This window comes from Dromiciops gliroides, chromosome 2 (genome assembly GCF_019393635.1).
Source record: "Dromiciops gliroides isolate mDroGli1 chromosome 2, mDroGli1.pri, whole genome shotgun sequence".
Taxonomy (NCBI): domain Eukaryota; kingdom Metazoa; phylum Chordata; class Mammalia; order Microbiotheria; family Microbiotheriidae; genus Dromiciops; species Dromiciops gliroides.
Window position 1 is genome coordinate 210,069,122 of NC_057862.1, and position 25,911 is coordinate 210,095,032.

Consider the following 25,911-nt stretch of genomic DNA (forward strand, 5'->3'; position numbering starts at 1 on the left):
GAGGGGAAGACCAGGAGTCTTTTCTTTGGCATCAGGAAGTAACGTTGGCTAGTGGGAGGAAGAAGGAAGAGACTCTCTCGGTCTCGCTCTCTTCCCTTTGGACTCTGGTGGAGAGCGAAGCAAGAAATGTGTTCTCCCTTTAATAGATAGATGAATGTAGGCCTTTCTCTCTCTCTTTACCAAATTCTTATTCTCCTTAATAAATGCTTAAAAGCCTAACTCTTGCTAAAGCTTATAATTTATTGGCACCCACTCATTAGATGTTTTAGACAGTTTAGCTAGAATTTTAGCCCTTAACATGGATTACCTGAAGTCCATGATAAAAAAAGAGCCTAGACATTGTATTTCAGGAAATTATGGAGAAAAATTGCCCCGATAGCCTAAAACCAAGAGATAGGGAAATTCCATTTAAAATAACAGCAGACAATATAAAGGACAGTTAGGTCACAAAGGGATAGAGTGCTAGGCCTGAGGTCAGGAAGATTTATCTTCCAGAGTTCAAATCTGGCCTCAAACACTTATTAGCTAAGTGATCCTGGATAAGTCACTTATCCCTGTTTTACTCAGTTCCTCATCTACAAAATGAGCTAGAGAAGGAGACTTGCAAACCGCTCTAGTACCTTTGCCAAGAAAACCCACTATGGGGTCACAAAGTGTTGGAAACGAACAACAACAAACATTAAAGGATAATAGCTTGGAATATGATATTGTGGAACTAGGATTACAGCCAAGAATACACAGAAAAGCTGAATATAATCCTTCAGTGGGCAATAATGGATATTTAATGAAATAGAGGATGTTCAAACATTCTTGATCAAAAGACAAAAAGCGAATAGAAATTATTACTTTCAAGAGAAACAAGAAAGGTAAACTGAAAAGAGAAATCATAAGGAATTCAATAAAGTCAAACTGTTTACATTCATATACAGGAAGATGATACTTTTTAACTCTTAAGAATTTAATCATAATTAGGACAGTTAGAAGAAGTATTTATAGAAAGAAGGCACAGATGTGAGTTGATTGTTATAGGATGATATAAAAAAATAAAATTAAAGGATGAGAAAGAGGGATACATTGAAAGAAGATGGAAGGGCATGGGATAAATGATTTCACATTAAAGAGGTGTGCTTTCAAGGAAAAGCTTTTACAATGGAGGAGAAAATGGGATGGGGGGGGTGGCAGGTAACACTTGAACCTCATTGGAATTGGAATTGGCTCAAAGAGAAAATAACACACATTCAATTTTACCTATTAGGAAGTAGGAGGGGGAGGGGATAGAAGGGAGCGAGTAGATAAAAAGAATGGAGGGTTGGGGGAAAAGGTTGTCAGAAGCAAAACACTAGGAAGGAGGGAGAGGGTGAATGAAGGGCGGGGGGAAAGAAGGATAAATGGGGAGGGGAATAGGATGGAAGGAAATACACAGCCATCATAACTGTGACTGGGAATTGGATCAGCTCACCCATAAAACAGAAGCTAATTAGCAGAGTGGATTAAAGCCAGAATCCTACAATATGTTGTTTATGAGAAACATACTTGAAGCACAGACACATAAAGAAGAGCTGGAATAGAATATATTATGCATCAGCAGAGGTTAAAAAAAGCAAGACTAGCAATAATGGTCTGTAAACAAAAGTAAAAATAGATCTAATTAAATTAGAGAAGCAGAGAAACCACATTTTGCTAAAAGGTATTACTCTCTGGATGGGCCTCATGATACTACCAGCAGAGCCAGGCTTATGCCCCTCCCGCCCCCCCCCCCCCGTGGTTCACCTCCTCTTGGACTAAGTAGGTTTTGAGGCTGAGGAGGAAGAGATCTTGGTGCAGCTGAGGAAAAAAAAGTGCTGAGCCCCAGCACTTTTTCCTGGGCAGCACTGGCAGCTTCTCCCCTGGTACAATATGTTCAAGAGAATGGCCAAATTTGGCCCTGACTCAAGTGGGAAAGAGAAGGGGATACTGTTGTTAAACTTACAGTTTATAGTAATATTATTTGATATGTTGGAAAAAAAAGAGAAGATGGTCATACTCATCAGTGGATGGTATATATTCTGTCCACACCTATACATACATGCATACATACATATATATACATATATATATATATATACACATATACACGCATATATGTATATATGTACACACATATACCCGAATGAGAATGTGTCAGCATATGTGAAGAAAATGCATGAGATCCATGATAATCTTTTAAGAGTTACTACTGTCACTATATTAGATTATATTAAAAAGGTGGGGTGAATTTGAAATAATCACCCAAATATTTTCATTGATCCTAATGAAAGTCCTGTTAACACTTTACCACTCATTGAAATTATTTCAGTTGGACACTGCTGCAGTGCTGGGGGAAAGGATAGTGGTTTCTAAGTTCTATGATTAAATGATATTTCAAGATCCAACAGCAATGATAAAACAGTTATTAACAACATCTTGCGAGCTAACCTTAGGAGCCTATTAGCAAGAAACAGAATTTGCTAAATTTGAAATGAAAATGACAAAAGAAAAATTAAATGCTACCAAGAAAAAAAGCTTAAAAATTGCTGAACTTGGGGCAGCTAGGTGGCTCAGTGGATAAAGCACCGGCCCTGGATTCAGGAGTACCTGAGTTCAAATCCAACCTCAGACACTTGACCCTTACTAGCTGTGTGACCCTGGGCAAGTCACTTAACCCCTATTGCCCTGCAAAAAAAAAAAAGAATTGCTGAACTTAAAGAGAGATTAAAAGCAAGTCATTAAACTGTCAATTGTTTAAAACTTGAAATCAGGAAACTTGAAGACAATGATCAGACAAAAGAAGATTTTTATTTATTTTTATCATCTCAGAAGGACTTAATAGGAAAGCAACTGAAAATAGAGTAGATTTTGTAAAATGGAGTAAATGCTATTATGTTTCTTAAAGTGGGACTTCTTAAACTTTTTCCACTTGTGATCCCCTTTTGCCCAAGAAATTTTTTCATGACCCTGGGGTATGTAGGTATATAAAATAGGTATACATAAACTTTTACTGTTGCCAAATTTTTCACAATCTCCATATTCAGTTATGTAACCTCATTTAGGATTGCAACCCACAGTTTAAGAAGATTTGTCTTCAAGGAGTTCCAGGCATAGCTATCTATCTTGGGCTTTTTAGCAAATACTCCTAGGATTGATACCTTTTAAACATTCTTATGTAATTATAAGAAGTACTGTACAGGCATTTTGCCAATCCATTGAAGGCATTTCTGTGACTTTGAGCACAACCTCTAGTTTTGGGGATTTTGTTATGAGAAATTTTCACTGTAAGGTATAGCTTTTGTACAAATATTGTAATTTTTTCAGAATGTATAATTAGGGTTTGTTAAAATAGACTTGCCTCTTACTGATTCCAGTAGGCTCAAATGTATTTTGTATGTGCTATGGAGAAGTCACCTAGAGAAATGAATATGTATCTTACCTGCAATAATCACTCTATTTGAAGCTCATGGACTTCAAATATTAAATATTGAATTGAATCGACTATTGAAATTCATGGAATCACATTGGCTACCAGTAACAGAATTATGAAGTACATTGAAAAGGTAAACTTCATAGCCCCAAGGATACCTGGGAAAGTGTTCTTTGCTGGTGGACAATATTGAAAGTTTAATGTTTCTCACCTAGGTTATGAAGGGAGTCTTTGCATTCTGTATGAAGATGAAATAAATCTTAATGGATTATTATTTTTTTTTTGCTGGGCAATGGGGGTTAAGTGACTTACCCAGGGTCACACAGCTAGTAAGTGTTAAGTGTCTGAGGCTGGATTTGAACTCAGGTCCTCCTGAATCCAGGGCCAGCACTTTAACCACTGCGCCATCTAGCTGCCCCTGGATTATTTTTTAAAGGTACCATAGACAATGAAGTAATAACAATACAAAATATATATGCACTGAATGTTATAGCATCCAATCTTAAGGGAAAACCTAAATGAGTTACAGGAGGAAATAGTAAAACTATACTAGTAGGGGACCTCAAATTCCCCTCTTAAAATGAGATATATCCTACCAAAAAAGGAGAAAAAAATTAAGGAAATGAATAAAAATTTAGATAAGTTAGATATATACCATTAGAGAAATTTGAATGGAAATAGAAATGTACTATATACCTTATTTCTCAGTGGTCCATGACGCCTACACAAAAATTAATCATGTGTTAGGGCATAAAAACCTCACAAGCAAATGCAGAAAAGTGAAATATTAAAAGCATCTTCCTCAGATAATGATGAAATAAAAATTGCATTCAAGAAAGGGTCATGGAAACAGATTAAAAATTAATCTGAAACTAAATAATCTAATTCTAAAGAATAAAGTGAGAAAGAATAAAGCACAGAAACAATAAATAATTTAATTAAAGACATTGACAACAGAGAAAACATACCCAAATTTGTGGGATGCAACCAAACAGTACTTAGGGGCAAATTTATCTCTCTAAATGCCTACATCAATAAAACGGGGGGGGGGGGGGGGGGCGGGAGGGGGGAAGCAGATAAATGAATTGGACATGCAACCCAAAAAAAACTGGAAAAAGAACAAATTTTAAAACCCCAATTAAGCACCAAATTGAAAATCAAAACTGAAAATCAAAGGAGAGACTATTCAAATTGAAAGTAAGAAAATCATTGAGCTAATAAATAAAATTAAATGCTAGAGTTATGAAAAGAAACAAAATAGATAAACTGGATATTAATTAGATTTTTTTTAAAGAAGAATATCAAAATGAAAAGGGTGAATTCACTAGCAATGAAGGTAAAATTAAAACAATTACTAGGAGCTATTTTGCCCAATTAAATGCCAGTAAATCAGACAATCTAAGTGAAATGGATTAATATTTACAAGAATACAAATTGTCTAGAAGAGGAAATAGAGTACTGTAGCTACCAGCCTAATATTCCTGATGCATAGTTTTCATTATGTAGCTCTTCTGTTTAACAAATAACAGCTCCCCACAGGTTATAAAAGCAAGATTATTTCCTCTCCAATTCCCCAGGTAATCTGGCCATTCCTCATCTATTCAACTTGTATGTCAGAAACACTCTGGTTTGACTATATGTTTTCTCAATGTTTCCTAATGTCACAGTGTTCATTCTTGTTTTCTATTCATATAATTCCTATAGCTGGGATGTTGTTATCAATTGATCTCCCTGACATGCCTGTTATTATTGTTCAGTCATTTTTTTAGTTGCCCTTTTGTGACCCTATTTGAGGTTTTATTGGCAAAGATGCTGGAGTGGTTTGCCATTTCCTTCTCCAGTTCTTTTTTTTTTTTTTTTGCGGGGCAATGGGGGTTAAGTGACTTGCCCAAGGTCACACAGCTAGTAAGTTTCAAGTGTCTGAGGCTGGATTTGAACTCAGGTACTCCTGAATCCAGGGCCGGTGCTTTATCCACTGTGCCACCTAGCTGCCCCAGTTCATTTTATAGATGAATAAACTGAGGCAAACATAATTAAGTGACTTGCCTAGGGTCATACAACTAATAAATGTCAGAGTCTGTATTTGAACTCAAGGAGATGAGTTTTCCTGACTCTAGGCTCAGCACTCTGTCCAGTGTACCACACAGCTGTTTTCCAACATGCCTACTACCAATCTAAATTCTACCAATAGATTAAGACCCACACCATATGCCACATCATCCACAGAGTTTTTAAAACCCAGTGGTCTCCTGAAATACTGATCTCCTCCCTTTCTGACTATCTATTGCATTTATCATCTGCTCCATACATCCTGAAATTGGATTGTTGCATTTTTGAAAAACTTAAACTGTATAATGCTGCTACAGTGGGGGTGATTCTAATGTAGTTACTCTCTCATTTAACCATATATATTAAAACATCCATCTTTAGCACCCATGTTTCCCTCCTTTGACTAGTCTGCAATCCCCATCTCTATTAATTTATGCTCTTACCCTTTCAAAACCACAAAAGTTTGCTCTGGAAAACTGGAAGGAAAAAAAGGAGAAAAAGGATTATGTCTTCAAATGAGAATGTATAACAAGAAGTGAACTAAAGTTCTAACGAGGAGATATAGAATAACAAAATAATATCAGGATCTCAGAGTTGGAAGGGACTTCAGTTAAACATTCTAACTCAACCAATATATGAGTAAGAATCCGTTCTCCAGTATCCATAAGGGTCATCTGTCTTCTAAAGGAAAACCTCCAATGAGAGGGAACCTAATATCCCACAAGGAAGCCTTTTGGAAGATTATAGTTCTCAGGAAGAGTCAAAATTAAGTCAAAATTTCTTTCCCCCTGACCTCATGCTCTCCACATCCCTGTACCCCATTGCTCTCATGCTGTCCTCTGGGACCATGCAGACCATTTAATTCCCATTCCATATAACAGGTATTTTTTTAAATACTTGACTCTAGAGGTGATGTTTACTATAAATCTTCCCAACTTCAGGCTGAACCTTATGGGAAATTATCTCCTTCATTTTTCTCTTATTCTTTATCTTGCCTCTTGTGGTCCTCAATTTATTGTCTTGCATTATTTTCATAGTACAGTAAAGACCAATTGCATTCCCCACAATGGAAATGTTTTATATGTCTTTTAATTTTTTTTCTCAGAACCAGTTATGGGTCAGAACTAATTCTGTTCTATGAGACACCACAAATAGTATATCAAGTATATATTGGCTTGATGTCATACAAACATTTAAGATCAATAACTACAAAGCTGAAACACATACCATTAAATTCTTCTTTGGATACCGAAGATCCTCACTTGTAAAAAGACCCAATGAGGTGAGAAGTATTAAATGATGATTTGTTAAAACAACATCCACAAATGAAAAATCTAGGCAGTCTAACAGAGGGAAATAGCCATATAAGTCATTATAAATTCATTATTAATGGACAACATGCTTTAAGTAATCAGGATTTGGTGTCAGAGGATCTGAATTTACATCCTGACTCTGACATGTATTAGCTAGATGACCTTGAACAAATCATTTAACCTCCCAAGGTTTTACTTTCTAAATTCTGGATCCTATAGTATCCTGAATAATTTTGGGCTCTAAAATGGCTCTACTATTATTATGCCAATGAGAAAAGGTAATATTTCGGGTAACTATTATCTAAATATGTTAGCACAGTGCAATCCTGAGTATTAAATTCTAATTATACCACTGATTTACTATTGAGCATTCAATAATCACAATGTATATGGTCCTTTACATCTTTCTTCTTGAAATTTGGGGTCAACAAACTGGTCAGAAATGCTATACGACTTCATAAATACATGCAATCCCATACCCTTTGTAATTTAAAATCATAGGATTAAAAAATAAGACACCTTAGAGAATATTTCGTATAGTCCCCTCATTTTACATGTGGATAAATTGAGGCCAGAGAGAGAAAGGGCCCTGCCCACATTTGTCTCAAAAGATAGGCATATGGGGGCAGCTAGGTGGCACAGTGGATAAAGCACTGGCCCTGGATACAGGAGGACCTGAGTTCAAATCTGGCCTGAAACCCTTGACACTTACTAGCTGTGTGACCTTGGGCAAGTCACTTAACCCTCATTGACCCACCAGGAAAAAAAGATGGACATAGGGGAGATGCTTCCTAAAGACTTGGTCAGGGAAAAAAAAAATCACCTTGTGATAATACAGAGCAAATATTTTCTGTCAAATTGTGCCATGAGGTACCATTGTTATCCCAAAATCCAGACACAGTCAAGCCTAGGTAGACACCTAAATAAAAGAAAAAAATTAAATCCAAGACAAAGATTTAAATGAGGCTAACACTTGAAACTTTAAAAAGAATGAGCAAGATTAATTACATCTGAATCAATTTTAACAAATTTGTAGTATCAGGTAACTAGGAAGAACTTCTCTGAGCTATAAGTGGGCCATTCCTTATTTATTACACTCATCCATCTTTGGGGAGAAAAGAAAAAAAATCTTCCTTCAGCTTTCCTAACAAGTCCATTGTATGGATGAATATTTGATTGTCTCCTGGTACAGAATGACTCTGGGACAATATAACCATTCATGTTTCCATGGTGCTTTACAGTTTACAAAGTATTTCTCTCACAGCACTCAAGACAATGAGATAGGGTAAATGTCATTATACCTCTTTCACAGATGTAGAAATTGAGGATCACAGAAATTAACCAAACTACTCATGGTCACAGAGCAGGCAAGGAGCTGAGCTGGTACTTAACCTCTGGTCTTCTAACTGACTACCATGCACAAAGCAGTGTGTTAGGTGCCAGTAATATTCAATATTCAACAGATCTTTGATCACATTGAGGTAAACATACCTTCCATTGGTGCAGCTTGCAACCCATCCTGCCTTCTCCTCTTGATTTTTTTTCTTTTACTTTTTCCAGTGCCCTCTCAGATATCTCCCACAAAAGAATCGGGATAGAGGACTTCCTAAACTCCTTAAGAAAACCATTTACATTGGGAGCCTTCACTTGCTTTCTTCTGAATCTTTTAAACCATTTGAAATTTGGATTCTGATTTCATCATTCAGGAGAAATTTCCATCTCTATATTTGCCAGTGATCTTTTAGTTGCCAAAAAATAACATTTTCTCAATCATGATCCTTCTTAACCTCTCTGCAGTATTTGACATGGTTAATCTCCTGTTTCTCCTCAATATTATTTCCTCTCAAAGTTATGGTTATATCATTCTCCTAGTTCTTGCCTTGTATGCCTGACCACTTCTCAATCTCCTCTCCTTTCTTTGTTTATCCATGTCACCAAAACTAATACTAATAACCAAGTAGTACTACTTACATTGAGGAATATTCCAGTTTAAAAGTATAAACTTACCTTCAAGTCTGTTATCACATATGATACCAAGTATTACCACATCATTAGCACAGGGGCATTTTGCTATCCTTATACTTTTCACATGTGGAATCATCTTAATAAACTGACTGAGACTTATTGGTTCCCCAAGTTCCCACTGAAGAATAGGTTCTGTAGAATGATCAAATTTTAATGTTAAACTTTATACCTGTGTTTGTAAAAAAAGAAATATTTTACCCTCTACTTTTAAAATATATTTTCTTTACTTTCTTTTTAAACAATAATAAATATTTTATTTAAAATTTTGAGTTCCAAATTCTATCCCTCCTCCTCTCCCTCCCCTTCCCCCCTCCTTCAGGTGGTAAGAAATCAGATATAGGTTATATATGTGCAATTATGTAAAACTTTACCAATATTAGTCATTTTGTATAAGAAAACTTGAATAAAATTAAAAAAAAACAAAAGAAAGTGAAAATGGCATGATGCAGTCTGTGTTCAATCAAAATCAGTTCTTTCTTTGGAGGTGAATATTATGTTTCATCACTAGTCCTTTGGGAGTGTCTGGGAGCCTTGTATTGCTAAGAATAGTTAAGTCATTCACACTTCAAACAATATTGCTGTCACTGTGCACAATGTTCTCCTGGTTCCGTTCACTTCACCATACAACAGTTCAAATAAGTCTTTCCAGGTCTTTCTGAAATCATCCTTTTTGTTATTTCTTATGGCACAATAATATTCCACCACAACTGTATACCATAGTTTATTTAGCTATCTTCCCATTGATCGTCATTCCTTTGATTTACTTAGCCACCACAGAAAGAACTGCTATAAATACTTTTGTACAAATAGGTATTTTTCTCTTCTTTTTTGGATTACCATATACTTTTAAAAGCTTTTAGGGGGGCAATACATTAATTGTATACAGGGCCTCTCTATCTATATATGTCATTGATACTTCAAGCTCAACATAGATAAAGCTAAGCTTTTCATTATAAGTCTGCTTCCCCTTCTTGATTCCATTATTTCTATTCTTCTAGTGATGTTATATGACTTTGAATCAATAAGAAGTACATGTTTTAAAGAGCTAAAGTTGATAATCAGTCAAAGGACAATCAAGGAATGCAAGTTGGGTGTGAGCAGAATATGACACACTACAATCATATTCAGACAGTGCCTGACACCAGGGAAGTGCTTAATAAATGTTTTTTGACTTGACAACATTACTGGAGTTCAGAAAAGGTAATGATGTCACATAGCAGTGGAAACAGGGAGAGATACATTTAATTTTCTATCCTTTCAGGATAAAAATCATTTCATGCCACAACTGTGATTCAACAAAAATCATTCACTGCTAGAATTGTTGTGCTGTGCTTTGATATGATTGTTTTTATACTAAGGCTTTTAAGTTTCCTGTTCTGAATGCCCTACACTATTAATTAGTCAGTTGATTATCCCCTGGAGAAGACCAGAATTTTCATCCTAAATTTGGGATCCTAGGTAGAACCTTCTTTACTCTCTAGAACTCATATTTGATCATTCAATTTGCATAAAGACAATAATTTAATGAGATAGCTGTATGACTTCCATTGAGTCACTTTCCCTCTGTGAAAAAGAATGTGGGAAGGTGAAAGGGAAAGTTGAACTCAATGATCTCTTAATTCCCTTCCTAATTTAACATTCTATGAGTCCATGAGTTCAGTCTATATTTAAAGTGAACTGATTTTCTTACTCATGGATAGCACAATGTATAAAATACTAAATCTCAAAACAGGAAGAACTATGTTGAAATCTAGCCTCAGACAGTAGCAGTGAGTGATTCTGGGAAAAATCACTTAACCTTTATCTACCTCTGTTTCCTCATTTGTCAAGAGGGCTCCTCAAAAAGACTTAGTTCATGGCGTTTATTATGAGAATCAAATGAGTTAACATATAAAGTACTTTGCAAACCTTAAAGTACCATATAACATTTTGGCTTTTATTATTTTGATTCTACTACTACTCAAAGGAAAATAAATAGCACTGCACCCCATTACAACTCTCACTAATGAAGCTTCACACTGTTACTTTTCTTTCATTTTTACCTCGGATAAGATCCAAAAGTGTTCCTTCAGTAATGTAAGTAGTTACTCCATCTTGTAATGAGATACTTACAAACCATTGCTCTATTGGCGCAATATCTATATGCAAACAAAGAATAAAGAATCAATTAATTCATATAAGCAATGGCACCAAATGAGACTGTATGTGGTATGGAAATTTACAAAATGTCCCAATTCAGATATCAACCTCATTCTTAAAGAAGTCTTAGAATCATGATATTTTCAAGTTGTAAGATTTGTATAATATATAACTCTACTCTACCTTCTTACACATGATGAAATTGAGATATAGAGAATTTAAGTGACCTTTACATGGTCTCACAAATAGTATGTGGTAAAATCAGGATTTTAACAAAGGTTCTGTGATTCCAAATTAATTTCTCTTTAAATGAGATCATGCTACCTCTTATAACAGATTTTTTTTAGAATGCTGGGAGGATTGGAATAAAAATGCACTGATCTTGAGGCCAGCATGCTGATATCTGCAAACAGGTTATTATTTCCCTTCTGAGGCTCCTATGATTGTCCATATTATCAGTCTCCTTCACAAACGAATATCTAGATGCTTAACAAAATCATTTGAAAAGCAGTGCATAGCTTCAAAGAATTATAGAATCCTAGCATTGGCAGCCCAACTTTGTCTAGATGCTATCTGAAGCACCATTATATTATATAACCTTCTTAACAAGGAGTCTCCCAGTTATAACTGGAACATCTCCAGAAATCAGAAAATCACCCCTTAACAAGACTGCCCATCACATTTTTGGACATCTTTAATATGGCTGTATTTCCTTAAATTGAACCTAAATCCATATAATTTCTAACTGTTGGTCCTAATTTTGACTTTTGTGGCCAAGTACAAGGTGGTAATGTTATCCTCCAAATTACAACACTTTACATACCATATTCTGCCTCCATCCATGCTTCATTATTCTGCCTCCATCCATGTTTCATAATTCTCTCATTTTGTAATCTACATTCCTTCCAGATTCTTTCCTTTACTCTTATGCACTTGACTGAGCTTTCCCTCATGTCTGGAATGAAATCCTTTCTCATTTCTACCTTTTAGAATCTTTATTTTCTTCCTGTGTGAAGCCTCCCTTAGTATGACATGGACACCTTGCATTCTTTATTAATTATCTATTCCTTCTGATTTCCCCCAGAGAATTTTCTCTAACACCTCAATTGACCTTTTTATTTTTCCTTTCTGTATTTTCTGGCTCCTTAGACCACTCAGCCAGCATGGTGTAGTGGATAATCTGAAAAGCCAGGAAGAACTGGGTTAAAGTCCCATTTCTAATATATATCCATGAATAATAGAGTCCTTAAGTGAAGAAACTGCTTGATTTTTGGTTTCTACCTTGGTGCCTTGTATATATTATACAATCATAGATTCTGAATTGGATGAGCCCTCAGAGTTCATTCTAGTGCAACCCATACTTGAATAAAAATAATATCTACTACTGTTGCTGCTGCTGCTACTACTACTACCACCACCACCACCACCACCACCACCTCCAGGCAAAATAGATCCAGCAAAAATATGTAGCTGAATGTTATAAAATTTACTAGCATCTTGAGATCAAAGATGAAAGGGAAAAAATGAAAAACAATACCCACTCAATGCCAGTATAAATTTTTGCCTTTAGAGCTACAAAATAGTTATCTAGCAAGAATCTTTCCTACTATAGAGGTCCTTAAGGGTTACAGAGTATTTAGAATGGATGTTGGTGATGGATGATAATGGGGAGGGGTAAAAATGGATGGCATTTTTAAAAAGGCTTTTGAATAACATAGTATTTTTCCCAATTACATATAAAAGCAATTTTAAGATTCACTTTTTTTCCAGCAACAAACATTTATTTTATTTTATTTTCCAGTTACATGTAAGGGTATTTTTCAGCATTCATTTTCATATGATTTAGAGTTCTAATTTTTCTCCCTCCCTCCCTCCCTTTCCTCCCCCCTCCACAAGATCACAACCAGGTTATATATGTACAATCCACAAGTGTTCTTTTTATCAGTTCTAGTTATAGGGGTACATAGTAAGCTTCCTCATTAGCTCCTTGGGATTGTCTTGGATCATTGCACTGCTGAGAGGAGTTAAGTCATTCACAATTGCTCATTGAACAATACTGCTGTCACTACATACAATGTCCTCCCAGCTCTGCTCACTTCACTATACATCAATGTTCATTTGTCTTTCAAGGTTTTTCTGGGATCTTCCTGTTTGTCATTTCCTGTAGCACAAGACCATTCCACTACAATCATACAGCACAGCTTTTTCCATTATTCCTCAATTGTTGGACATTCCCTTGATTCTCAATTCTTAGCCTCCACCAAGAATTTCTATAAATATTGTTTGTACAATTTTTCCCCCTTTTCTCTTTTTCATGATTACTATTAACTGTTTCCCTTCCATTCTATTCCCTTCCCCATGATATTTATTCTATTATCCATCTTCTTTCATCCTATCACTCTTCAAAAGGGATTTGCTTCTGTCTGTCCCCTCCCTGACTCTGCCCTTTATTCTTTTGCCCCTTTCTCTTTATCCCCTTCCCCTCCTATTTTCCTGCAGGGTTGGAGAGATTACTCCGCCCAATTGAGTGTGTACATTATTCCCTCCTTCATCCAATTCTAATGAGATTGAAGTCTTTGAGCCAATTCTGATGAGTGTTAGGCTCATTTACTGCCCAGATTAAATAGATTACTCTACCCAGTTGGATGTGTCTATTAGTCCCTTTTTGAGGGAGCTCTGATGAGTTTAAGGTCTTTGAGCCTTTTCTGATGTGTAAAATTAATTTACTGCCCTGCTCCTCTCCCATCTCTTCCCCCCATTTCATAAGCCTTTTCCTGTTTCTTTCATGTAGGATTTCACATCTGCCCTTCCCCCTCCCCCAGTGCATTCCCTTCACCCCTCAATTTAACCCTAAAGATGTTGTCACCTAGCTAAGTGACACAGTGGACAAAGCATCACCCCTGGACCCAGGGGGATCCCAGCCAAAACCCGGCCTCAGACACAAGACAGTCACCCACTGTATGACCCCAGGTATGTCCCCCAGCTTCAATTTTTTATGGTTCTCTAGGGTCTTGTAAATTCAGGTCTTTTCATCACAAATATCTGAAAGTCTTCTTTTTCATTAAAGTCCCATTTTTTCCACTGAAAGATTATGCTGAGTTTGGCTGGGTAGGTGATTCTTGGTTGTAATCCCATTTCCTTTGCCCTTTGGAATATCATATTCCAAGCCCTCCGGTCCTTTAATGTAGAAGCTGCTAGATCTTGTGCTATCCTGACTGGGGCTCCACAGTACTTGAATTCTTTCTTTTTGGCAGTTTGCAATATTTTCTCCTTGACCTGAGAGCTCTGGAATTTGGCTATAATATTCCTAGGAGTTTTCCTTTTGGGATCTCTTTCTGGAGGTGATCGGTGGATTCTTTCAATTTCTATTTTAGCTTCTTCTTCTAGAATTTCAGGGCAATTTTCCCTGAGGATATCTTGGAAGATGATGTCTAAGCTCTTTCCTTGATCATGGTTTTCAGGTAGACCAATAATTTTCAAATTATCTCTCCTGGACCTATTTTCCAGGTCAGCAGCTTTTCCCAGAAGAGATTTCACATTGCTCTCTACTTTTTTATTCATTTGGATTTCCTTTATTGTGTCTTGGTTTCTCATAAAGTCACTGGCTTGCATTTGTTCAATCCTCATTCTTAGGCAATTATTTTCATCAGAGAGCTTTTGTACCAACTTTTCCATTTGCCCAATTTCACTTTTCAAGCTTTTGACTTTTTTCTCATGTCTTTCCTGCATTACCCTAATTTCTCTTTCCATTTTTTCCTCTACCTCTCTAGCTTTATCTTCAAAGTCCTTTTTAAGCACCTCTATGGCCTGAGACCAATTCATATTTTTCTTGGAAGCTTTAGATATAGGGACCCTGATGTTGACATCTTCCTCTGAGGGTGCCCCTTGGTCTTCCTTGTTACTGAAGAAACTTTCTATGGTCCTCACCTTTCTCTATCTGCTCATCTTGCCTTTTAGCTCCTTAAAGTAGGGCACTGTTTCCAGTCTGAAGTATCCCAAGCTTAAGAAGTCCCAGGTGGTATGATTTAAGGAGAATCTGGTTCTTCACTTGCCTGGACTGTTCCCTGGTCCTTAGATGACCCCAGACCAACTTGCTAATCAACCAGCTTTGTGTGTTGTGGTTGTTAGTCTCCCCCCCTGCCAAGGGCTCAGCTGACTCACCAAACTGTGAGCTTAATTCCAGACAACACTGGTGCTTCAGCTGATTCAGAGGCTCTGGGGTTCTCCTCTGGTGAGGCCTTCCTGGGACTGGATTTGTGTCAGGGTGACTGTGGGGTTGGGTTCGACTCCTGTATTAGCACAACAGCTCCCTCCTTCTGACCTTCCAAGCCGTTCTTGGTTAGAAGATGATTTCAGCACATTCTCCTGTGAGTTTTGCTGCTCCAGGCATTTTCCTATGGCGTTATTTGGATGTTTTTTGGAGCGATTGTGTCATGAGTTCGGCAGCTCACTGCCTTTCCTCTGCCATCTTCAAGATTCACTTTTTTAAACTTTGAGTTCCCAATTCTGTCCCTCCCTCTCCAACCCATCCCTGAGACACTAAACAATTTGATATAGGTTTTATATGTTCAGTTATGAAAAATAAATTACTGTATTAGTCATGTTTAGAAAGAAGACAAAAAACAAAAGAAAGAAAGTTAAAAACAGCATGCTTGGGGCAGCTAGATGGCACAGTGGATAAAGCACCGGCCCTGGATTCAGGAGTACCTGAGTTAAAATCCAGCCTCAGACACTTAACACTTACTAGCTGTGTGACCCTGGGCAAGTCACTTAACCCCCATTGCCCCACCAAAAAACCCCAATAAAACAAAAAATAAACAAACAAAATCAGCATGCTTCAGTCTGTGTTCAGTCAATATCAGTTCTTTCCTTGAAGGTGGATAGTATGCTTCATCATTATCCTATAATTTGCAGAAATATAACATCACCATAAGGTATTTAGATAGATTACCAAAAAGGGACATATTGCCAAAAATTATGCACAATTCTCCAAATGCAATCCAGTCAATCCTATTTATTTCTTAGCCTAATTCATTGTACATCAGCAATTAGTCCAAGATATATGTTTGGATAGACCAATTGAATGGGTTATACACACAAACTGTATAACATTCTTATCTTAACGTATCTTAGACATTCTTCAACCATTTGGTTTTCCTTGTTAGGTCCAAATTTTTTGAGCAGTAATGTCTCACTTATGAGAGTATGCAATATTCTAATTTATTCAATCAGTATGTTGTCACCAGTGAATAGGAGTATGTGGAGAACTTTACCATCTATAAGGAACTTGTGTTGGGTAGTCTAGATATCAATGGGAAATATATTAGACAATACATATTCTTGTTTTGTGCCTTGATGTTAACAATCAAATCACTGTTAAACACAATTTTCTCTATTGTATCTATCAAACAATCTTATACAATCTTAAAATTTTTGCACTATTCCAGTTCAGAATTCAATAAGTTTACATTTTAAAAATCATTATTTTTATCACATATATGTAAGAGAAATAAACATACATGATTCTGACCTGTGTTAAATGTGATTGTTTCTCTTGGGATGCTAATAAACCAGGCATTCTCCTTAATACCCTTAACAAAGATGACAGAAAAAGGGTTTGATAATAATTAATTATGGAACTTAACTTGTCTGATTATATAATTATATAAAATAAACTTTTAACAGTTAAATACCTAATAATTTTATTCTTTGATTAGCTAATAATTGAATGTTAACCCTACTAAACCATGAAAGCAAAAAAAAGTTAAATTAAAAAAGTATGATCCCACAAATTAATTATTCCAAAATATGTCTCCTCAACTGTAATTTAAAAATTGTATGGTAGACAATAATGACACTTCAATAGACTTTTTATTTTTTCAGTATGGGCAATAGCCCAGTGATGGAGATCAGAATCTAACTATGCCTACTTCCCCTTGTGGTTCTTGTACATGTCCTCACATAAATCTCTCAAAAGAGACCTATCCAAAGTTGCAAGGCAGAGAGTCCTTCTACTTCTTTTGAAACTGCATAGATTCTAATAGACAGCACAGGCTCTCTTTCAGTTATCCTTCAACTTGATACATATTTTTACAGTTTAAGCAACAGAGGACTGACTGATTCCTTTATAGGATCATTCCTAGTCCATCAATAAACATCTCTTAAGCACCAGTTATGTGCCAGGCATTGTGCTAAGCACTGGATACCATCCATATTGGACCTTCTAACTAGATGTGTACCTCAAAGTTCTGCATTAGGACATCTCAAATTTAATATTTCCATAACATTTCCATTCATTATGTTACCCCCAAAACTTAATCCTCTACTAATTTTTTTTCTATTTCTGTTCCACATACTCTTCACTCCATTGAATTAACCTCCTTGCTATTCTTTTAATGAAAAATTCCATCTCTTGACTTTGGGAATTTCCACCAGCTGTCATCCAAATCTGAATGATCTCTCTTCATCTCTGCCTCCTGGCATCTTTTAAGTATTAGCTAAATTCCCACCTTTCACAGGAAGCCTTTCCCAGTTTCCCTCAATTCTAGTACCTTTCCTCTGTTATTTCTGATTTATGTTGTATGTAGATTATTTGTATGTAGTTGCTCATATGTTTTCTCCCCCTTTAGATTGTGAGTTCCTCAGAACAAAGGCTACTTTTTATATGTCTTTGCATGCTCAGGACTTAACACAATTACTGGCACATAGTAGTTGCTTAATCAATGTTTATTGACTAACTGACTTTCAGGAGAACCATCTTCCTTCCAGTCAGTCAGGCTTGTGATCTTCAAGTCATCATCAACTCCAGGCTCTCTCTCACTCTGTATCTATTTAGCTACCATTGATTGTGTTTCTCACATCTGCTCACTTCACTCTACTCACATGATCACAACAGTAATTGATGACTTTGTCACCTTCTATCTGGACTATTGCAATAGTTTCCTAATTGGTTACACTTTCTCAATGTTCTCCCCTCTTCCATCTATCCTCCACTCAGCTGCCAAAATGATACTGCTAGGCACAGCCCTGACCATGTCATTACTCTTATCAAAAAGTTCTAGTGGCTTCCTATTGCCTTTAGGATAAAATAGTCAGTTTTTAAGGAAAAAAACAACATTAAAGCCCTTCACAACATGGTTTCAATCTGCTATGCCAGACTTGATATAAATTGTGTATTTCACAATTCATCTAAACATGTGTTTTTGTTGTTCTTTACATATGGCAAACCACCTCCCATCTCTTTGACTTTATGCAGGCCGTCCTGCATGACTGGAATGAAGATTTTCCTCACCTGTGCCCCTTAGAATGCATAGTTTCCTTAAAAACTCAGCTTAAATGCTATCTCTTACAAGAGATCTTTCTTATTATTGAGTATTAGTGCCTCTTCCCAAAATGTTACCTTGTATTATTTTTTAAAATTTTCTTTATGTACTTACAGGAATGTAATAGAATGTATGCTTCTTGAGGATGAGGACCATTTCATTTTTGTCTTTGTATTACCAGTACATACATAATGCCTGGCACATTATAGTCATGTAATAAATAATTCTTAACTGATTGTCAGGTGCTAAAAAATCCTCACGTTTATCAATCAGATTAGCTCTTCAGGTGGTAAGGAAAAAAATTTACATTGCCTTAGAATATAAGTTCCCAAAAGATTGGTATAAATCATCTGAGTTTTCCATGTTGAGATTTGGTAATTGTAGATATCAAACAGTTGTATGACTACTTGATTGGCAACAACTCAAAAGGCTATTGTTTTACAAAGCTATGTAAAAAGTAAACACAAATGTACCAACACCAAATTCTACCATAGAAAGTGGAAATTCCATTGATCTCAACCTGTGGAAATGGACTTCCTTCCATTTAGATTTGTTATTTCCTGTTCCTGTTGGGCTCATTTCTTTATTGTTATCCTTACCTGAACAATCCCACTTCTAATATTAATTCCTGTCTTTCCTCCTCCCTTACTACTCCATTCCCTTTCATTTCTCTCTCTCCCCTTTTAATAACAACATACTTTTCTAACAAAATATATATCATCAAACTTCCCCTGAAAGAAAAAAAAAAGAAAAATAACCACATCATGTTAATCACACTGAATATGTTGACTGATAAAAATAAAATACAATAGAGTGATGTTTTTTTAATTACCATAGTTAAATTAAAGTGAAAGACACCAGAATAAGTACTATTCATGATTCTAAAAGTGGGAGCAAGTCCTCTTGATGTAAACAGTTTTATGAGGTTCTGTCTGATCTCAGAAGGTCTGTCTCTAGTTAAGAAATAGCAGTTGACTACCTTTAAAAAGAAAGATCAAAGTATTAAATCTCTGTGTGGATAGAGAGGTTAGAGGAAAGAAACATATCATATTCATCTGTTAATAAAGGATAGATAAGGAGCAGGTAATCTAGAATGGAATTATTTTTAAATTCTTTAATAGAATTAATGGGATAACATTAGATAACAATTTTACTTATGGAGAGTGGCATCCAAAGATCAGAGCTTAGCATCAGAAGGATGTGGCATGTCACCTAATGCAAACATGCAAACTGATGCGAAGACTTGAAACTTGATTTGGCTTAGATAGCTCTGCTTTATATTTGATGATGAGCTTTTCCTTTATCTTTTTTATCAATATTCATTAGCATTCTAAACACTTTTCAAATAAAGTGTTAAATAAAAATGTGTTGTTCTACCTATAAGGACCAAGTGTGTCAAATGACAAAGATGAGTCTTTCCATATTCTTAAATTCTTGTCTTGCTTTAAATTAAATTCAATATCCAACTAAAGGAAATTGCTACAGAGGAATTGGGTCACTCCTTTTATGAAAAACTCAAAATCTGAATTAATCAAAATGAAAAATCAAATGTAGCATACTACTTTTGGACAAATTATGGGCATACCAGGAAATTGGATAAATATTTTATGGCTCAATATAGGTAGGTATACCTCATAATGTTGGCCCTAGTATGATTTCACAATAATGTTGTTAATATATCACAAACAAATCCTGCCATGAATTTGCAAAACAGTGTTGTAACATTTGCTCTATTTGTCCTATGAAACTTAAATGTAACATCCTTTTCCCTAGGAATCATATTTTCATGGATTGTATTCATAACATAAGATCACAGGAAGCAGAAAAGGGACTTTGGCAATCATGTAGTTCAAATTCCTCATTTATAAATGAAGAAACTGAGTCATAAAGGTAAGTGGTCTGCCCAAGGTCTCAGATAAAATAAATAGTTGAGTCATGACTTGAACACATGCTGCATCACTCCAAATGAGCATTATTCTACTAGGGAATGATGTATATATCTATAGAACATTGGTGTATAGAATATTGGCTGATTTCCAAGACATTGAAGTAGGTTTGTTTGAATCCAAATCCAGAGCCCTCCCTACTTCACCCTGTTGCTGCATGCACCAATACTTGTATATTTTGCACACCTTTATTTTATCTTTCTGTGTGTATGTGTATTTGAAACTAGATATACCTCATAGCCAATGTACTGCTTTTCTGTGATCATTAAAGCTATTAGATAGGAGTAGGTGCATGAGCCAAGGATAATTTTTAATTCATTCATCCATCTATTCATTCAAAATCTCTTTCCCAGACCCTGAAAATGGTTGAATGTAGTTGAATAGAATGTAATCCTATTGATTATAAATACTAGACATCAAAAAAAGAAGAATAATTAATATATTCCGTGAATTAACTTACCAAGTCACCTGAGGTAAGAAACAACTTGATTGTATCATTCCCTTCCAAATGACCAGGGGAATAGCAAGAAAACAGTGAAGTGTGATCTCCTGAAAGGTATATAAATAATAATTGTATATAAACACATGTGTTACTATGAAATTTCCATTAAGAACATATTTTCTAAATATTGATGTGGACTGGTTATGGTAGAATGGGGAATCCTCCCATGAAAATTTTAAAAAGTAGAGTTTCATAGGCATACTGGAAAGTTATTTCCTTCCTTCTCAATGAAGGAACTTGTCCTCAGGGCATAGCTGCCAAGACTGCAAATATATTTTATTAATAATAATTTCTCTCCATCAAGTTTTAGAAAACACTTTCATAACAAAAACTGTGGAGAAAGGGGAATACAAATGGTGCCATCCTCATTTATGCAGATGAGAAAACTGAAGCTGAGCAAGTTGATGTGACTCATTCAAAGTCACACAGTTTTTAAGCAGAAGAACTAGGAGCTGGACCAAGGTCTCTTGCATATTGTTATTGTGGAGAATAGAAACAAAACTAGTAAATCCTGGGAAAGATCACCTCCCCGTCCCTGCTCACCTGTTCAGTGACCAACAGTCAGATGGATTTTCTCCATCTCTTAGGCAAGATTCACAGAAAGGCTTATAGTCAGATATAGAAATGAAAAAGAAAAGACAATTATTTTGACCCAGAAATACCACTACTGTGCCTATATTCCAAATGGATCAAAGGAAAAGGAAAATAACGCATTTGTACAAAGTATTTTTGGTATCTCTTTTTGTGGTGGTAAAGAATTAGAAATTGAGGGGAATATTCATCAACTAGGGAATGGTTGAACAAATAGCAATACATGATAGCAATGGATTAATGGTATATTACAAGAAATGAAAAGTAGGATAGTTTAAGGGGGAAAAAACCTTTGAAGACTTAAATGAACTGATTCAAAATGAAGCAAGAAGAATCAGGAGAACATTTTACATAGAAACAGAAATATTGTAAGCATGATCAACTGTAAAAGACTTAGCTAATTTGATCAAGACAATGATCCAAGACAATTGCAAAGGACCCATTATGAAAAATGAGATCTACTTCCAAAGAAAGAACTGATGAATTTTGAGTGCAGATTGAAGCATACTTTTTTAAACTTTATTTTCTTGTTATTATATGTTTTCTTTTGCTATGTGGCTCATATGGAAATGTTTTTCATGACTTCACATTTATAATTGATATCAAATTCCATTCCTCCTCACATGGTGAGGGAAGGTCAGGAAGGAGGGAATTTGGGACTCAAAAACTTTTGAAATGAATGTTTAAAAGATTTTTAATGTAATTGGGAAATATTTAATGAAATACATAAAAATATTTTTTTTAAATAATCTGACTTGAAACAGTTATATCACTACTAAGTCTACATCGTAAAGAAATTAAAGAGGAAAAAGACACATGTGTACAAAAATATTTATAACAATTGTCTTTATGATGGAAAATAACTGGAAGTTGAAGCAATGTCCACCAATTGGGCAGTGGCTGAACAAACGATGGTATGTGTGTGTATAATAAATACAAATGCATATGTATATATATATATATATATATATATACATATATGTGATGAAATATTTTGTTGATAAACTAGAAAGACTTGTATAAACTGATGTAGAGTGAGGTGAACAGTATCAGGATAACAATATATAAAATGAAATCAATATTGTGAAGAAAAACAACTTTGAAAGATTGAGAAGTCTGACCAACACAGTTTCCAACCATAACTCCAGTGGATTCAAGCTGGAACATGTTAAGCCTCTCCTGATAGAGGGGTGATGAACTCTGAGTATAGATTGAGACACTTTTTTTTTTTCAGACATAGTCCATCTGGAAATTTGTTTTACTTAACTTTACATGTTTATAATAAGTGTTTTGTTTTTCTTGCTTTTTCAATTGAGTACTGGGGGAGATAAAGGGGAGAAATTACAGATTTCAAAATAAAATGATATTTAGGTTTTTTGTTTGTTTTGTTTTATTTTGTTTTTGTTTTAAAGCAGAAATAAGCTAGTAAGAGTTCTGGGACAGAGCCAAGATGGCAGAAGAAAGACAGTAAGCTCCCAAACTCATGACACAATCTCTCCAAAGAACCTCCAAATAATGCCATAGGACAATTCCTAGAGCAGCAAAACCCACAAAAGAATGGGCCGAGATCATTTTCCAATGATCCAAGGCTTTCCAAGGATGGCTTAGAAGGTTGGAAGTAGGGGGCTGCTGTGCTGAGACAAAAATGGAGCCCAACCCCATAGTCATGCTGACACATATCCAGTCCAAGCAGGCTGAGCCTAGGAAGGAGACCCCCCGGAGCCTCTGAAACCCTACAGTGCCAGTGTCATCTGGAACTAAGCTCACAGTCTGATGAGAGGGCTGAGAGGTTGGCAGGGGAGAGATTGCAGGGGTCTCTGATGGTTCTGAGGTGGAAAATGGGATTTTCACCCGTGCTGGGAACCAGGAAGTAGACTTTAGAAGCAGTGACCCAGGTGGGGGAGGGGCACAGGCTCATTGGAGCTAACAACCACAGCACACAAAGTTTTGCTGTCTGGTTAATTAGCAAGTTGACCTGGGATTAACTACAGACCAGGGAATAGCCTAGATGAGTGGAAAACCTGCCCTTCCTTAAATCATATCACCTGGGACCCCCTGAAGCTTGGGACAGTGCAGCCTGGAAACAGTACCCCACTTTAAGGAGCTAAAACTCAAGTAAAAGATAGGCAAGATGAGCAGACAGAGAAAGGTGAGGACCATAGAAAGTTTCTTTACTGACAAGGAAGATTGAGGTGTACCACAGAAGATAGCAATGTCAGGGCTCCTATACCCAAAACTTTTAAGAAAAATAGGAATTGGTCTTAGGCCATAGAGGGGCTCAAAAATGACTTTGAAGATAAAGTCATAAAGGTAGAGTAAAAATGGAAAGAGAAATGAGGGTGATGCAGGAAAGACATGAGAAAAAATTCAAGAGCTTGAAAAGCCAAATGGAAAAGCTCTCTGACGAAAATCATTGCCTAAGAATAAGTATTGATGGGGCAGCTAGGTGGCGCAGTGGATAGATCACCAGCCCTGGATTTAGGAGGACCTGAGTTCAAATCTGGCCTCAGACCCTTGACACATACTAGCTGTGTGACCCTGGGCAAGTCACTTAACCCCAATTGCCTCACCAAAAAAAAGAATTAGGATTGAACAAATGGAAGCTAGTGATTTTATGAAAAACCAAAACACAATGAAGCAAGTACAAATGAATAAAAAATAGAGGTCAATGTAAAATATCTTCTTGGAAAAACAACTGACCTGGAAAATAGGTCCAGAAGAGATAATTTGAAAATTATTGAACTACATGAAAACCATGATCAAGGAAATTGCTCAGACATCATCCTCCAAGAAATTGTTGGGGAAAATTGTCCTGGGGCAGCTAGGTGGTGCAGTGGATAGAGTACCATGTAGAATGATAGTACCAATTAAAAAGGGGTAGGGGTGGGAGAGAGGATGTTAAATGAGAAAAGAAAGGATTGTATTATAAATGAAGGTAAAGAAAAAATACATGTGTATGTATGCATATATATTTATATATACATATACACTTAAGAAAAAAGATCATAACACATGAAATAAGAAGTAATTGTAACTTGCCTTTATTATTATATGTTATTCCTGATAATAAATCAGGCATCGTCCAAAGTAAAACTGCAGTATATAAAGAATATTTTCCCATCTGTTGGAATAAATAAGAGAAAATTTTAATTTTAATTGCCCTGTTGTTCCTACATAATTAAACTTCAAATAATCAGAAGTTTTATGTTCTTTAATTTCTTGAAGCAACTGATGCATCTGAGAGAGACAATTTAACACATGATCCAACTGATTTCATATTTTCCTTAATTCCCTTATATATAAACTAGAAAGAAAATATTAGGCCAGAATTTCCTTCAGCCTAAGTAACTTTTGAACAAGATAACCAATTCTCATTAAATATGAATAAAACAGGACTCAACTTCATGAGAACTGTGAGACTGACCAACAGAACTGATTCCTAAGTAAAAATTGATTCTTTTGGGAGCAGCTAGGTGGCACAGTGGATAAAGCACCGGCCCTGGATTCGGGAGTACCTGAATTCAAATCCAGCCTCAGGCACTTGACACTTACTAGCTGTGTGACCTTGGGCAGGCCACTTAACCCTCATTGCCCAGCAAAAAAAAAAATTCATTCTTTTTCAGGGTGACAAGGTGTTTGATTGATTTTTGGATTAACTCTGAATACCCTCTATTTACACCCTCTGAATCATTTTCAGTTTAACTCTGTTAAACTGGAATTTGGAATTAAAAATCTATATTCAAACTATAGTTTGAGATTATACTCTTACTCCAAAATCCTTCTTACCATCGGAAAGGGGGTGTACAACCTTTTCTTCACCCTCTTTTAAATCTGTCCAGCTTTCTTCCTCATAGGACAAGAAAAGTCTTAAATCTACAACCTAAATTTCCACAGTTGACCAGTTGAAGTGTCCACATCAAAATCAGCAGCAATCCGCTTCTCCCTACTAGAGAGAAGTGCTGGAGAGTTCCAAAGAGGGGCAGTTGGAATGAATCTCCAACTGTCTCCTGAAAAGCATCACTCAAAAGTCCTGTCTTCAAATAACAATGGGCAGGATTGGGAGGAACCCAAACAATGATTTTAGGAATAATCTGCCTTGGGGAAAACATGTAAAGAAACAAACAATTGCTGGTCTAAGACTGATGTCTGAGTCATCTTGATGAAAGTCTCATTTAAAAATATAGAGAAATCCAATGACCATTTTCTCAGGCTTGACCACTTGAGACCTCCCTGTAGTATTTATCATTGTTGATATTCCTTCAGGATTCCTTCCTTGATTTTTATAATACTGCTTTTTTATTTTGGAACATGTAGCCAACTAAATTGAGGACTACAAAAGTGAGATAATATTTTGCAGAACTTAAAAGTGCTACATAAATGTGAGCTATTAGAGATATTTTCTCCACTGTTCATTAACAACAACAACAAAAAAGAACAGTCGTTGTGCACCAGAGGTAGAGAAATTTAATCTGAATCCATACTATAAGAAAGCAATAAGTCCAATATGAATATATTTTGTAGAACATTATTCCATAATTTGTTCACTCAGTACTCTTCATCTACCAGCCTCAATGCCCTAGAAGAGTAC

The 25,911-nt window shown here is 35.9% G+C and overlaps 1 protein-coding gene and 1 pseudogene across 1 annotated transcript in view; one reads left to right on the forward strand and one right to left on the reverse strand.

The window, feature by feature from the left end:
• LOC122738589 (cation channel sperm-associated protein subunit beta-like) overlaps positions 1-24,444 on the reverse strand; it is a 114,421-nt gene extending 89,977 nt beyond the window's left edge. The window contains exons 1-9 of the mRNA XM_043980581.1: positions 24,363-24,444; positions 20,691-20,779; positions 19,117-19,263; positions 16,493-16,553; positions 10,866-10,961; positions 8,806-8,955; positions 7,622-7,717; positions 6,713-6,828; positions 5,929-5,961 (exon numbers count right to left, since the gene is read on the reverse strand). Coding sequence (XP_043836516.1) covers positions 5,929-5,961; positions 6,713-6,828; positions 7,622-7,717; positions 8,806-8,955; positions 10,866-10,961; positions 16,493-16,553; positions 19,117-19,263; positions 20,691-20,779; positions 24,363-24,444 — 870 coding nt within the window. The remainder of the gene's footprint in view (positions 1-5,928; positions 5,962-6,712; positions 6,829-7,621; positions 7,718-8,805; positions 8,956-10,865; positions 10,962-16,492; positions 16,554-19,116; positions 19,264-20,690; positions 20,780-24,362) is intronic.
• On the forward strand, positions 1,897-2,871 carry LOC122741681 (annotated as a pseudogene).
• Positions 24,445-25,911: the final 1,467 nt, after the last annotated feature.